Below are 14,636 nucleotides of genomic sequence, written 5' to 3' on the forward strand. Positions count from 1 at the left end.
CACACACACACACACACACACACACAGGGATATATATATATAAACTCTGGTACATATGACAAGGAAAAGTTAACCTTGCTTCTAGATGTTCCTCACATCGCCACGGAACAGCGTGGTCGCTCATAACAGCTTGTTAAAGAGGCTCAATTGCACCACTCTGATCAGCTCCGTGCCGCAGCCACCACCCGTCACGACTATCCTAGAGGCATACCCCCTAAATGTTCTAGATATCCCCAGTGTGGATGAGCTGGCGAGCAAGGAACACCTCCATTTCAGGGCAAGAGAATGTATCTGGCTCCTCCTCCCTTCCATGTAAGCTCTCTTGATGCACTTGAAAACTCGTATCTACGATCTAATGGTTTGGAAAGGCGGCCGGTCCGGCCTACCTACACTTCATCATCTTGCCTATCGGTGTCAGCCTCGTCCTGCCAATATCCGGTGGGTTTCCCACTGCAGCCGCCTGGTCGAAGCGAGAAAACGTACCCCCTTCCGAGACCGCCTTGATTGTGCCGTCGATCGTTCAGGAACTGGCACAGAGCCCGGACCTCCTGGACCTCTGTAGCAAACATCTAACACATCTCATCTACTGCGGGGGGACCTCCCTCAGCCCGATCGGCGACACAGTAGCTGCAAAGATCAAGTTAATGAATCAGTATGGTGTGTCTGAGGTCGGGATGATCCTTTCTATCTACTCCAAAACCAATTGTGATCCCCTTAAGGACTGGCGTTTTATCGATTTTCACCCCCGCATGGGAGTCGAACTTCATAATATCGCCGGGGAGGAGTATGAGATGGTTATAGCCGTAGCCCTGAAGGTGAGCGCTACCAATTCCCTTTTACGCTTTTCCCTGATCGATATGATTATCACACTTCAGACCTGTTTGTGCGACATCCAGATCCTACTAAGCCCTACCTCTGGCGCTGGTGCGGTCGTGCAGACGACGTGATTGTGTTCCTCAACGGTGAGAAAACCAATCCAGTGTCAATGGAACAGCACATCATCGCGTGTAATCCAGATGTCACTACAGCGCTTGTGGCCGGCTCACAGCGCTTCCAAGCATCTCTCCTAGTAGAAGTGAATGGAAAGGATCTCAGCGTGGGTGAACGCGCTGCGATGATTGAAAAGATTTGACCCAGCATTGAACAAGCTAATGCGGTTTGTCCCGCGCATGCGCGTGTGGCCAAGACCCATATTCAATTCACGCCATCGAATAAGCCCATGCTTCGAGCCGGTAAGGGAACGATTCAGCGAGCTGGCACGCTGGCACAGTACACTCCGGGGTTGGATGCCCTGTATATCGATGCGGACAAGCTGGCACAAAATGACGGTGAACAGCTTGGACCTGGATGCACCGAAGATCCTAAGCTTATCTCGGACTATATCCGACAATCCATCCTTACCATTACTGGGTGGAATGCGAACAAGCTGACAGACATGGAGAATTGGTTCAATCTCGGACTGGACTCCCTGCAAAGAATCACTGCCACTCGCATTTTCAAGCGTGGGCTTGACTCCCCTACCCTCACCCCAAACTTAATCTATCTCCATCCAACAGTGATAGGTCTGACGCAAGCGGTTCTACACCTTCAGCAGCACCAGGAGGCGTCCACAGAGGCTCAGAAGGAGGCTCAATTACAAGACCGAGACCAGCTGCTGCAGGAGCTCATCGGACAGCCGGCCATCGGCACCGCTCCTACCAAGTCCCCCATGGCCCATACTGTTTTACTCAATGGCTCGACGGGCAATTTGGGCGCCTACATGCTTGATACACTATTAAGGAACCCAACAGTGAGGCATGTACATTGTCTTAGTCGGAAGGATGATGCGATCGACGTGCAGCGTAAGAAGAGCGAAGCCTACAATTTAAACTTAGATATGTCGCGCGTGAGTTTTTGGGCTGCAGACCTCTCGCAGCCAGATTTCCGGCTTCAGTCCGATATTTATCAGATGCTACAGTCAACAACTACCCGAGTAATCCATAATTCCTGGGCCGCTAATTTCAACCTCTCCTTGGCTTCCTTCAAGCCTAACTTGGTGGGAGTAGTGAATCTGATTAACTTCGCCCACAACGCCACCCAGTCCCCGCATCTTTTCTTCATCTCTTCCATTAGCTCCACTATGGGCTACCACACTGGCAATGGCTTAACGCCGGAGGAGTTGATCACAACTACCACCCCGGCTCCTAACGACTACGCCAACAGCAAATACCTCGCAGAACATCTTCTCGCCCAAGCTGCTAAACAGAGCTTCTTGCGTGCTTCTTTCGCCCGTGTAGGCCAGATCGCGGGGCCCGTGCGGTCTCGTGGCTTGTGGAAGAAGGCAGAGTGGTTTCCCAGTCTTGTCCTGAGCTCCTTGCACGTTGGTGCTCTCCCCGACACCCTCGGGCCAGCCCTCGACCGCATTGGCTGGGTACCAATCGACCTTTTGGCCGAGGTATTAGTCGATTTGGCTCTAAACAAGGACAAGGCAACCAATGAATCTGTCAGTGTTTTTCATCCGGTAACCCTGCACCCCCTGACCTGGGAAGCAATCCGGCCCATCGTGGCAAATGCTCTCCTCAAAGCGTCCGTGAAAACAGCTGAAACTATTCCCTTTGGAGACTGGGTCCAGCAAATTCGGCAGGACATTGAGACAGCGGGTACTGGCGACAAGGCCCTTAGCAACAAGGAGCTACAGGCGCTCGTAGCTAAAAACCCTGCCGTCAAGCTGCTTGAATTCTTCGAGGATATCATGTCCAAGTCTACGCCGGAGAACGTGCTGGATACGCAACTCACCGCGCAGCGCAGTGAGAAATTGCAAGCCGTGGAGGCTGTCAAGCCGGAATGGATCCAGAAGTGGGTTGGGGAGTGGGCTCAGTGATCTTCCATCGCGCTGCATCCATAAGGGGCTACGAAGTATTTTACCTGTCTGGAGTTAGAGTGCCCGACTTTGACGAACCGGGTTAATGAACTATAATCCCTAGAGAAGGGTTGTACTGTCCGATGTTCGAGCACATTACTGCTGTATACTACATTACTACGAGGTGTGCACTTCCCGTTACTTCAAGAACCAATGATTTACGTATGCAGTGGAGATACTGACAAGGATCATTTAACAGGTAATAGTAGCGATTGTATAATCTTACACACGGGTGGTTCAAACACCGCGTCTTCTCCTGTTTAGTGCTTATACATCAGGATGTATATCTTATGCAGACATACGATGTTGGATATGCTCTTCGTGGAGATAAGCAATGCATGGTTATCGCTTGTAGAGGGTGGGGAATGCATACAAATGCAAGGGGACGAGACTGCCTGATTCAGTGAGAACATCAGCCACAAACCTACTTCGTATTAAATTAATGGGCTACTAATCCCTTTGAGTTGTATCGGCCAAGAAAGTTCCTAAGCACATTACAAGCTGAAGTTCTGCTTCCAGGGCACCTCTATATAGCTCTGTCTGAGGCAAATAGTTCTAATTAACATGGATGTGCTATTCTTTAACCCTTTCCGAGGAGCCATATTCAGAATCGCGTCTAGTAGCAACTCGATATATACAGCACTACTATTGAACAGATCTACAATGCAGCTATTGCCTCTCAATCCTTTTATCTCGGTCCTCGGATGAGCTGAAGGTGTGATTTATACAAAATTAGGGCAAGTGTCACATGACCTCGGGTTTAATGCGGATGTCACAGCAAAGCTCCACTCCACCATCATGCAATATTCGATCCTTTGACAGAGTTACTATATAGTGCCGTGTACCGTCGTAAGCCGAAATAATCCACCCTGAAAGGATTTACTTCCCGGCGGAGGCTCCACTGTGAGCAAATATCAATTTGTCTGGGACTCTGGATAGATTAAAAAACCTTGCACCTTGAGGATGGTTCCTGGATGAGGACGCGCTGAAACAATTCATGCCGTGTGGTTGCAAGCGCTGGTATGTACAGGACCACTACTCCGGAAGTAGATGGTTGACCGGGCGGAACGCCGCAAAACAAAAAGTCGAAGTCTGGTTGAAGAGACGTGGAGGGGCCGATTGGTTGACGGTGAGATTAGGGTAAACTCTGAACCATTGGACTGAAAACCTCAATATCGAATCCTACGCAGGCACAGTAGGCTGCCAGGTATGCAATGCAGGTACAAACATACCTTGGCACATGGAAAGCCGGTTGTTGGGATCTCCAGGGCACAAATCGACGATCGGGCCCCTTTTCTGTGGCGGTACTCGGTACATCTGATATGAATACTTCGCATGCGTACCCCACTCCATTGATTAATCTCTCAATATCGAATTAATCAATATGAAAGTATCACATGAGGGGTGACAAATGAAAAGAGATTGAAACAATTAACTTGGGGTTTTTTTTATTTTTCGTCGCGTTCGCGTATTCGATGTTTCGGTCAAGCCCGACCACCTGGGCCCAGTCCAAACCAGGAATAGCGTCGATCGCATCGGTCATCCTCCACGAGTCACGAGCGGGCGGGGTGGATCTCACGTTTCTCACCAGAAATTTTGCTCCAGCGCTGCATCGACAGTCCCCTCAGGGTCCCTATCCATTGGTCTGTGACAATTAGACTATCCACTGCCCTGGGTTGATTCCTCCTGTCTCGCCCGACCCAGACAACTCACGTCCATCTTGTTCGTGCAGTGAACCCTCTCCGGTGTCCGTTTAAACTTCCGTCTAGACAAATGCTTCCTTCGGCCAACACACTCGTGTACCAAACAAGATCCTTGACGTGACTTCGTCGAAACTATGTTTTGGGACATTATCTCAAGTTTATTATTCCAAATTTTAGGTATCAACTCTCCAATCGGTGAATCAACCTTATCAACTCATATTGTTATTGAGTTATGGTCTCCACTATATTGGAGGTTTGTTGTCCTCTGAGTAGTACCGAGGATGACTACGAATGAATATGGCTATGAAACAGTTACGTATGATGTCCAATCTTGATGCCCTAGATTTCTCAGCTACCGGGTGTGTCGGCGTCTAGGTTGCGGTGGGTATACATAATCGAAAGTTCTCGGACAATAGCACCAGAAAAAGAAAAACAAAAAGAAAAAAATCCTTTTGTGGAGCGTTGTCTCTCTCGCTCATTGAGGGCGAGTGCTACTAGGGGTCATATCCTAGGTTCAAATCGGAGAAGAGCGAATCCTTTGGGAGCGGCGCAGCTGAACCCATGGTTAGCGTATCGTCGAGAAAGCAATCGGTTCGCTCGGTCCCTACCACTCGGACCCATATCATGTCTACAATTATATTGTCACCCACCTCTGTTTACCCTCACGCAAAACTCAGAGGGGTTGATGGAAAAGAAAAAGAAAAAAAATGGGAAAATGGGAAAGACAAAAAATGAAACCAAATTCTCCACCACGAAAAATAGAACAAGAAGTATGCTGTGGCTGATAGGCCATGGCCATGATTTTTATCAGACTGTGGCCAGGCCCATACTTTGTAGTCGAGTCCTCAATCGTCAGAGTTTATGCCCCATCGTTCCCTTCTGGCCAACAACGATCCCGATCCTCGATCGTTACAGTGGTATCCAGCAAATTTCCACGTTTTTCGGCTGATTGCTATGGGTCTTTCCATTTCCAAGCCTCCCTACCTTTAGCTCGTGGTAGGAGCCCAAGGGCCAAGACTACGGGCCAGGCTCTCACCTTGGTTACGCTTGTTAAATTGACGTACATTTACTCACAGGGATGTAAAGCGGATCCCATACATACCCGAGGAACAAATACGATGTCCAGCTACGCCTTCGCTTATTCTTGGGATCTCTTGTTGTCCCGCGCTACGTTGCAACCTTGGTACTGCTGGAGCCGCCCACGAGGGACAGGAAACGGTGGTGGAGTATCAGCTAGAGTTAATCGTTATAATAGCAAGATCTGTCCCCATGTGTGATCGCATTTGTCAATGCGTCAGCCTTAACTCCCAAATTTGCTGTATCCTTTCTTGAAGGTAGACTTCCCAGCGACCCCAAACATGCACGTACGGTGAACTGTCTTGGGTGTTTCTCTTTTTACACATCGTGCCCACGATCAATGAAGTCCTAAGTGCTTCCGATCTCCCTATATTCCTCTCATTCGCAAAATGTCGAATGCAGACGCCCCTGTCGAGAGGGCACCCACCGGGGTGTCATACCTGGCTGGGTTTATTTTCCTTTCCTACGTGGTCAGCATGATGGGATGCACTACGACATTAGAACTTCTCCATCGACGGACGGCAAGAGCGGGTTTGTACAATTGGTACGAGCATGATGTGCTGTGCAAGAACATGATGTCGGCTTGCTAATATTCAACCTAGGTACCTATTGCTCACCTCCTCGATAGCCATGGGAGGTGTTGGTATTTGGTGTATGCATTTCATTGGGAACCGAGCGATCGTTCTTGGCAACGGGGAATCAAATATTCAGATTATGTACAGCATGACTTTCACAGGCGTCTCATTCGTCTTGCCGGTGGTTGTTCTCCTCGCCGCTTTCTACGCTATTGGCACAAGTGAGAAAGCAGGGTATCTCCGGATCATGACGGGAGGTGTGCTGACTGGCTCATCGGTCTGCGGTATGCATTATATTGGACAGCTGGGGATTGCTAACTATCACTGCTCCTACCGAGCTGCGAATGTAGCTGGTGCGGCCATCATCGCCGTCTTCGCTAGCACTGTTGCTTTGAGTGTATTTTTTCGATGGAGAGCTACCTGGACGGATAGCTGGTGGAGGCGAGGCATCTGTGGCTGCATGCTTGCTGCAGCTGTTTCTGGTATGCACTGGACGGCTGCAGTGGGAACGTCGTACCGGAATCATGATGAGTCTGTCAAAAAGGGTGGCCAACTCTCTCGCACCCAGACTGTGATTATCTGTTCTGTCTTGGTCAGTTTCCTAGGTTTTCGGACCGCATGGCTCTATATACTGACATTATACAGGCATGCGTTGCTTGCGGTGTACTGTCCGCATGTGCCATAGTCGCTGGTGGAAGCCGCAGGAAGCTCAGAGCACAAGCCCAACAGCTGGTCTTGACCTGTGCTTTCTTCGACCCTGAAGGACGGATCATGGTCACACCGCATGCATTACTTCCAAGCCGGAAGATCGTTGACCGGTACATTGGCAGGGTGAGTTTTGTTTTTCGATGGTCCTCGATTTGATTTCCCGGCCACCACTAACCATTAATTTTTCTTCAGACATTCAATGAAGATGATCTTACGCGGACGCACCCTGCTTTCCTCTGGGCTGTTCGAGCGAGTAGAAACTGGAAACTAGTGAGAGACGCGGTGCCCGTCATGAGAGGCCGGATAGAGTCAGACGAAGCCACACTGGCGCATTACATCTCCAAGGGAGTTGTCTCGGACCAAGAGACTGAATTGCAACCGCATTTCGATGATCTATTCAAACGCCACTTTTGTGTAACCGCCCAAGACCTAGCCGATGAGGTTCGACAGCCGTTACAGGATATGGGCATGCTCTATGACCACGTTTTGTCGACCGCTACTCCATCGTCGCCCTTCTCTCGTGCGATGGGGTACTCGAGGATACGCGCAGGAAAAGGTCAACTCTTGTTCACAGTGCGTCAATTAAAGAAAAACGAAGCTAGCCGTATGGCGGCAGCAGGTTTCCGATTTACAACTATCGAAAACGTTACAACGATCCTGTCTCGCCGGATTCACGTTCCCGCCTTAAGCTTGGGAACCCATCTCAAAGACATGAGAGATTACGCATCATCGCACCGTGTATTCGAACCTGGAGTCCATCTTATCTCGTTTATCATGCGCCCTACGATCCATGACCACTTCGAAGTGTTGACTGCCAAGGGTACCGGCAACCCCTTACCATCATCGACTTTATCGACTAAACGTCTCCAAATCAAACATCTGGAAATGATAGCACACATGGAAGGGTGGACCATGTCAACCTGCCTGAATTGGTTGAAATCGGACCATGCGCGAGCCTACCAGGATATAGACGAGTTCCGCGAGCAGCTAATCCAAGCGATAACGAATCTTTCCTCGTCTCTTCCGCCCGATGTCAACCTAGCATCTAAATTTTCCGCCCGTCCCCTTATCGCCCCCTGCCGCACTAATAGGATATCAGATGGACAGAATTGCATCCTCCTGCCGTTCTGTGTGGTGGGATCCCTAGATACGCAAATCTCAAACCCAGACTACTCCTTCACCCCTCTCCGTCTTTTCCGCGTGCAGCAGCAGACGAACGACGGCCTCAGCGAGAGTGACGGATTTGCTAAAGAACTCAGCGAAGAGCTTTTATACTCAAAAGCCCGCCCAACCTCATCCACCGACTCCGACGTTCCTGACTCCATTCGCTCCAAAATCCGCTTCTGGAACCCCCGCAAACTACCCGATTCAATGCTCAAAACTGACTCGCAAGAGTCTCTCTCCGAGAACACTCTCACCCCTGAGATCATGGTCCGCAAAGAAGTCAAAGTGGATGTCGCTAAGCTGGCCGAACCGACCTTCGAACCCTCAATAGGAAGACTTGCTTCACAGACGACTGTTGTGGCCGGTGAAATGGCTTTCAACACTTACGTTGACGAACTGTACACCCTTTGTTATTCTCCCGGTGTTCGACTTCGACCAGATCCGTCATTCAATCGGATGTCCGTTCGTTAAGACGGAGCAAAGAATATCTACACCATCCTTACAAACAATCACTTTAGAGGCTGAAAAGAGTCAATCCAACCTTTGACTCACGGGACGTGGCACATACACGCTAGAACCAACCCTGGACGATTCTATGCTAGAGAGAGCACCAAGGGAAACAAATATCAGAGAGTATTCCTACTGCTCCAGCCGAATATTTACCTACAGTGCATTATGATAACGGTGTTCGACGCATCGCAAACCGTCCAACCTTACACACCCATGGGCAGGGCCCCATGGCCCACGCCGAAGAATCTCGAGACCCTGATGACCGTCCTCTGACGACGGCAAGATAAGACATTTTCAGAACCTGTGACGATCCTCTCTCAGTTTTCTATTTTCTTCTACGATAGACTATATTATACCCTTCTTATGACAAGCAGCAATTCCATTTTTCTTTCTTTCTCATGTCAAGTACAATGTAATGTATATTTTGGATATCGTCACGTTGTCACTCTTTCAGACATAGGTCTATCTATCATCTTCCTCCTTTTCTACTTCCACTTCCACTTTTCCTTATTTTCTCTTGTGGTCTTCGTTCTCTAACTCTTGTAAAATATGCACTGTACTCACTCTATCCTAGCGAACTGTATACTAGTCATAATGTATTACATCGAAGCCCCAAGTTCTTGCAAGATCTGTAGAATCTTCATTCTTCAGCATAGCTCCTAAGTTAGCGGCTGGTCTAACCCTCGTAATCCAAAAACACCATTGTTCATGATTGATTATGTATGGGGATATATCCATCTACTCTTGTCGGCAATAAGGTACTGTTTTATGTTTTGAACAGTTCTTATTATATCACTACGTACTGAATGGGTCCTCAGACGCACCCTAAGCACGAATCTCCCTACGGTGTCCCATATAATAGAGAAAATAGTCAAGGTATCCGATGATGTATTCGAGCAAAGGCCCCGTCTACCGGAGCTATCAATGATTTAAAGATCTATGCCAATAGTACGATGGCATGTTCAACCACCAATCCTGCCTGACATGGTCCCAGGAAACTCGAATCGTCTAGGAAAACCGAAAAGTGGTAAGTTGGAAAGGGAAAGGAAGAAGCGTAAAAAAAAAAGATTCTTCACCGCCCCAAGATGCAACCAGTTCATGATTTTATGGCTGTACAGATCCTTCAGTCCTGCATGCATGAAATAAGAAAACCAAACTAAACCAGAGAAGGCCACCGGAACAGAGGGAAATAAGCTCTTTTTATTTCACGCGCAAACCCAATGCAAGACCAAGATGAATGCAAAACCCCCAACAACGCCTCGTCAAGAAATATCGTATGCTCGCGTGGTGAAATCGTGGCTGACTATCGCAGATAGGTAGTGTCAAATGGTGTGGGTAGATATCGGAAGGAAAATGGAAGCAAAACCCGCTCAGTCGTTAATAGGGAAATAGATAGTCGACTCTTTTAACCAAAGCGGCAAAAACGCCCAACGTGCTTATTGTGAAACCCCAGTAAACATGGAAGCCAAGTGTGTATATCAGTGTCGTTACGGTCGTGGCATAATGCGAATTTGATCCAGAAGATCGGGAAGGATAGGTAAGCGAGAAGCACACAGACCTTATACAGGTTTTGAAGCGTTCCGAGCTTTGGTGAGACGTTGGCTCCGCCGTGGCTTCGGCTCTTCCTTTGCTTCGCTCTTCTGGGTGGAGGGCTCGCTAGAAGCTGGCTTTTGCTTGGTCCTGGACTTCGTGTCTTTCTCTGAAACTCCGGTTCCATCGGATCCGGATCCTGACTCAAAGGAATCACTCTCTGTCTGGCTAGGGGTCTCTGTAGTCACCGCCTGTCCTGCGACCGCATCCGGGCTGACTCGTAACCGTAAGGATACAAGGTCATTCTGATCGTCCCGGAAGGCAATCCCGACCGTTACATCAGGAAGGATACGGCGTTTTTGATCTCTAGCGCGATTGCGCCGCATAGCCGGTTGAGGGTTGTCCTCAAGCTCACTCTCATCTGCGGAGCGCTTACTGCCTGTGCTGAAGGGAGAGGAAGACCGGGAGGACGGCTGTCGAAGACGAGATTTCATGATGGCTTTAGAAGCAGAAGTCTCTGCCGGGTGTGCACTGGTATCTTCACCAAGTAGGTTCTCGAATGCCCTGTCGATGTTACCGCGACATTGTTGAAGCATTCCTACGATCGTGTCCCGGTCATACTTGCCACCAAGACCTTCCTGGATGGCCGATATTTTCCACGGGCTAGCCATATCTACGACAGTAGGTCCCGTTGTTGACGCTTCTTTTTGGAGTGTCTGCTCAGCTGTGGGTATACATGGCAAGCCTGTGTGGGGGCCTTCGGTATGCCGTACCGAGGAATAATGATGGAAATCCTAGAAAGTTAGAAAATCATAAGGTAAGCAACTAGTGAGTGCCTTACATGAAAAGCAATATGCACAGACTCCCGCTCTTCGTCATCTGAAGCATGGACGTCGCGGAAGTTCTGGATGCCATACATAGTGTAGACATTAACATCCCTTTTATATGACTGGCAAAACGCCTGGATCTCTTCTGCTCCTCCCCAAACGCCCTTCTTCCGAGACTCTGCCACCTTGGAATCAAAGCTCCGCTCTTTATCCTTGGACGTTGGAGGAGGGGCGGGACTGGCTGAAGAGGAGGAACAGTACGCGTATCGAGCCGCCGACGCTGCCGCCCGCCTGGGCGCTCTGCGCTCTCCACCAACAGCGGCTATAAAATTCATAAAGTAATCTTTATTGGCAGCGATGTGATCTGCGAGACGGACACGAATTTCGTCGGCATGGGTGAAATCTCCATAGTACTGGTCCGAGAGGGCGTAATATAAGCAATTGCCTAGAGGGCACAGTTAGCGACGTTAGGAATTCTACGGTATACGAGCCCCATTGAGATGGCAACAGTATATATGATATGGCTTGAAAGTCCAATGGCAAGGAGGAATTACCGTCGCCCTCTGTAGGGAGAGCATAGAGCCCTAATTTGCTGAGACACGGAAGCTCCAGGCATTCCGTCTCCACATTTTTGCTGCGCGTAATTTTTGACGATTTCACCTGCGACTGAGGCGGTAGCTTCTGACTTGAACGTCCATCACTATCATCCTCTTGCTGCGGTTGTGGGGGGTGGGCTGGGAGCTGTTGTGTTGGGGGGCGTTGTTCGGCCACGGCCTCATCGGCAGGACGAATGGAGTAATGCTGATGGGCCTCGACTACAGGCACGATTCTGCCACCGGTTGGAACATCCGTCATGATTGAGTAGCTCTGCTCGACGAATGGCCCTCATTGGTGAGGCAGACAGTCGGAGAGCTTCGTCGAGCAGAGGGATATGAGGAACAAGGCAAGGGAGAGTAAAAAAAGCAACACTGACAGCTCAGTGAAAGTGGAAGAGGGAAAAAAAGAGGAAAAGCAGCAGCAAGTTTCTCAATACTTTTTCTGGTACGGGGACTGCGGAGGAAACACACGAACAGCGGTCGTGATCCGAGGAGGCGGTGAAGCCTGATGTTTGCTCTGATTGGCCGACACCACGTGCGGCGACGCCTGCCCTCCGATAATGACGAAAGATACAGACGCGCGCTTTGGCGATGCCGGGAGTACCCGCCATTATTTGCATACCGTTTTAGGTCATCCTCAGGACTCTGATAAGTGTTACAGTCTTCTATTTTTATTCAGACAGTTATTTCTCCAAATATCATTTATTACAATAAAATACAGACAGAATCATACGTTACTTATGTAGGGAGGACCATGTAAGTATGTATGTATGTATGTATGTACCTCTCCCGATGCCCTAAATCGCCCCTCCCGGTACTACTAGTAATCATTTCCTTCTGCCCGCCGGAATTTTGGACCAATCACCCCCGGTCGATTAACGTCAAACGCTGATAATCCAACGGACGACTTCCCCGGCGGGATTTGTATCCTGCATAATGATGAATATTTAATCATTTCGACTCACCATGTACAGAACCGTCAATTCCTGTCTTCTCTCTATACAGTCTCTTCATTCCTAGCTCCAATTATATATCAAACTCATAATAATTCCGAAATCTATCCAAAGAAACAAGCATGTCCACAAATAACATAGTGATCCTGGGGTACGGCCAACCCCACACTCTCCCCCAACCTCCAGCTCCAAGCTGATAGCAACCCAACAGAGCCGGAGTGTCGGGACTCACCACGGCATATCTCCTATCCAAGGATGCCTCCAACTCAATCACAGTGCTGGCCAAGCACATGCCGGGTGACTACGACATAGAATACGCGTCACCTTGGGCAGGTGCCAATTATCTTCCGTACGTTCTACAGGGGTAAACTGGTATATCTTTGTATGAAAGATGCCTATGCTCACCAAGAACAGGGTGGGTAAAGCCAGTAGCTCCCATGGCAAATGGGAACGAAACACCTGGCCTGCCCTCAAGGAGATCACAGAGAAGTACCCGGACGCTGGAATTCATTTCCAAGGTATGCTGTCTCTCGCGCGCTTTATCTTGTGCATTTTCTAAGCAGACGGGTCTAGATGCGGTTGTCTATAACCGTACAAAAGATCAGGGATCAGCAACCGGGGATTGGTTCTCGGAATTGGTGCAGAAGGAGCCTTGGTATAAAGATGTCGTGCCGGATGTATGTTGATTTTTCAAGTTTTCAACGGAATGACCCCCGCGCTGATTGATACCCTAGTTCCGCAACTTCCCCGACCATGAGCTGGCCCCCGGCATTGACAACGCCTCGGTGTTCACCTCTGTTTGTATTAACACAGCGATCTATCTACCCTGGCTAATTGGCCAATGTCGCAAGACCGGTGTGGTCTTCAAGCGAGCCGTGATCAAGCATGTGGCCGACGCAGCCAGCCTCCATCACTCCGGTAAAAAAGCCGACGTGGTAGTCAACTGCACCGGCCTTTCATCCAGAAAACTAGGAGGAGTCAACGATGACAAGCTCCACCCCATCCGTGGTCAGGTCGTCGTGGTGCGCAACGATCCCGGCGCAATGTTCTCGATCTCCGGCACCGACGACGCCGATGATGAGATCACCTACATGATGACCCGGGCAGCGGGTGGTGGAACTGTAATCGGAGGATCGTACCAGAAGGACCAGTGGGATCCGCTGCCTGATCCGAACCTGGCCGTGCGCATCATGAAGCGCGCCGTTGCTCTTGTCCCGCAACTCGTGGGCAAGGGCCAGGGCATTGAGGGATTAGATGTTATTAGACATGGTGTTGGACTACGACCTTTCCGCGAGGGCGGACCACGCATTGAAGCAGACAAGGTTAATGGCGTCTCAGTAGTACATAACTACGGCCATGGAGGATTTGGATACCAGGCTTCCTTCGGCTGTGCCGCGGAGGCAGTCGAGTTGGTAAACGGCGTCTTGAGACAGAAGGGTCGGGCTAAGCTGTAGGATCGATGTACAATACCTGATATACGGATTGATCATATACACAAACGAACCGCAACGTGACAGAATGAAAACAATGATTATTTATAGTATTGGTTCCCATCCTAGTAAATATTCCAAACCCTAAAACGAGGCCGCGGGCGATGGGCATCATAGCGACGTCACCACCGAACCGGGAGAGTATATATTCTCTCCCCACGACCGCTTCAGATTGGTCCCCAATTTCTATCATACTTTACATTCTCAATTGAATAATTTTGAATTATCCTACCGATTTGTAGATGACCAATCTGTCCAAGAATGACGTACAAACCCCCCATAGTCGAAGAAGACTACTCCGACGCTTCCGAACCTCAAGCGGGCAAGCGCAAGCGCGATGAAAAATACCCCGAGCTGGAACCAGTAACTCCTCAACAAGAGTTCGAGACAGAAAAACAGCAGCCACCCAATAAAGCTTCTAAGCTTAATGATACGCCTGCCGATGAGGATGAGATTAATGCAGAAGGCGAGGTAAATGACGACGAGGAGGAAGATCTTAGCGATGTGTACGAAGAGGGCGACGAGGACGTACTGAAGGAAGAAGACAATAATAAAGATGACGAAGAAGTAGATGAGGAGGAGGAGGAGGAGGAGGAGGAGGAGG

At 49.4% G+C, this 14,636-nt stretch overlaps 4 protein-coding genes across 4 annotated transcripts; 3 read left to right on the forward strand and 1 right to left on the reverse strand.

Moving 5' to 3' along the window:
• Positions 1–285: 285 nt before the first annotated feature.
• Positions 286–2,860, forward strand: ANOM_002875 (putative NRPS-like enzyme; the record flags this gene model as incomplete). The annotated part of the gene is made up of 4 exons (XM_015548132.1): positions 286–312; positions 369–815; positions 908–1,100; positions 1,149–2,860. The coding sequence occupies 4 exons, from the start codon at positions 286–288 to the stop codon at positions 2,858–2,860; spliced, it is 2,379 nt and encodes a 792-aa protein (XP_015410706.1).
• Positions 2,861–6,068: 3,208 nt separating this feature from the next.
• On the forward strand, positions 6,069–8,597 carry ANOM_002876 (MHYT domain-containing protein; the record flags this gene model as incomplete). The annotated part of the gene is made up of 4 exons (XM_015548133.1): positions 6,069–6,223; positions 6,282–6,846; positions 6,900–7,085; positions 7,155–8,597. The coding sequence occupies 4 exons, from the start codon at positions 6,069–6,071 to the stop codon at positions 8,595–8,597; spliced, it is 2,349 nt and encodes a 782-aa protein (XP_015410714.1).
• A 1,598-nt stretch (positions 8,598–10,195) lies between these two features.
• On the reverse strand, positions 10,196–11,848 carry ANOM_002877 (OTU domain-containing protein; the record flags this gene model as incomplete). Its single annotated transcript, XM_015548134.1, has 3 exons — positions 10,196–10,960; positions 11,008–11,438; positions 11,548–11,848. 3 exons carry the CDS (start codon positions 11,846–11,848, stop codon positions 10,196–10,198), a joined length of 1,497 nt encoding a protein of 498 aa, XP_015410715.1.
• An 816-nt stretch (positions 11,849–12,664) lies between these two features.
• ANOM_002878 (FAD-dependent oxidoreductase) lies at positions 12,665–13,996 on the forward strand (the record flags this gene model as incomplete). Its single annotated transcript, XM_015548135.1, has 5 exons — positions 12,665–12,693; positions 12,754–12,891; positions 12,957–13,060; positions 13,116–13,219; positions 13,277–13,996. The coding sequence occupies 5 exons, from the start codon at positions 12,665–12,667 to the stop codon at positions 13,994–13,996; spliced, it is 1,095 nt and encodes a 364-aa protein (XP_015410738.1).
• Positions 13,997–14,636: the final 640 nt, after the last annotated feature.

Source organism: Aspergillus nomiae (assembly GCF_001204775.2).
Source record: "Aspergillus nomiae NRRL 13137 chromosome Unknown contig00024, whole genome shotgun sequence".
Taxonomy (NCBI): domain Eukaryota; kingdom Fungi; phylum Ascomycota; class Eurotiomycetes; order Eurotiales; family Aspergillaceae; genus Aspergillus; species Aspergillus nomiae.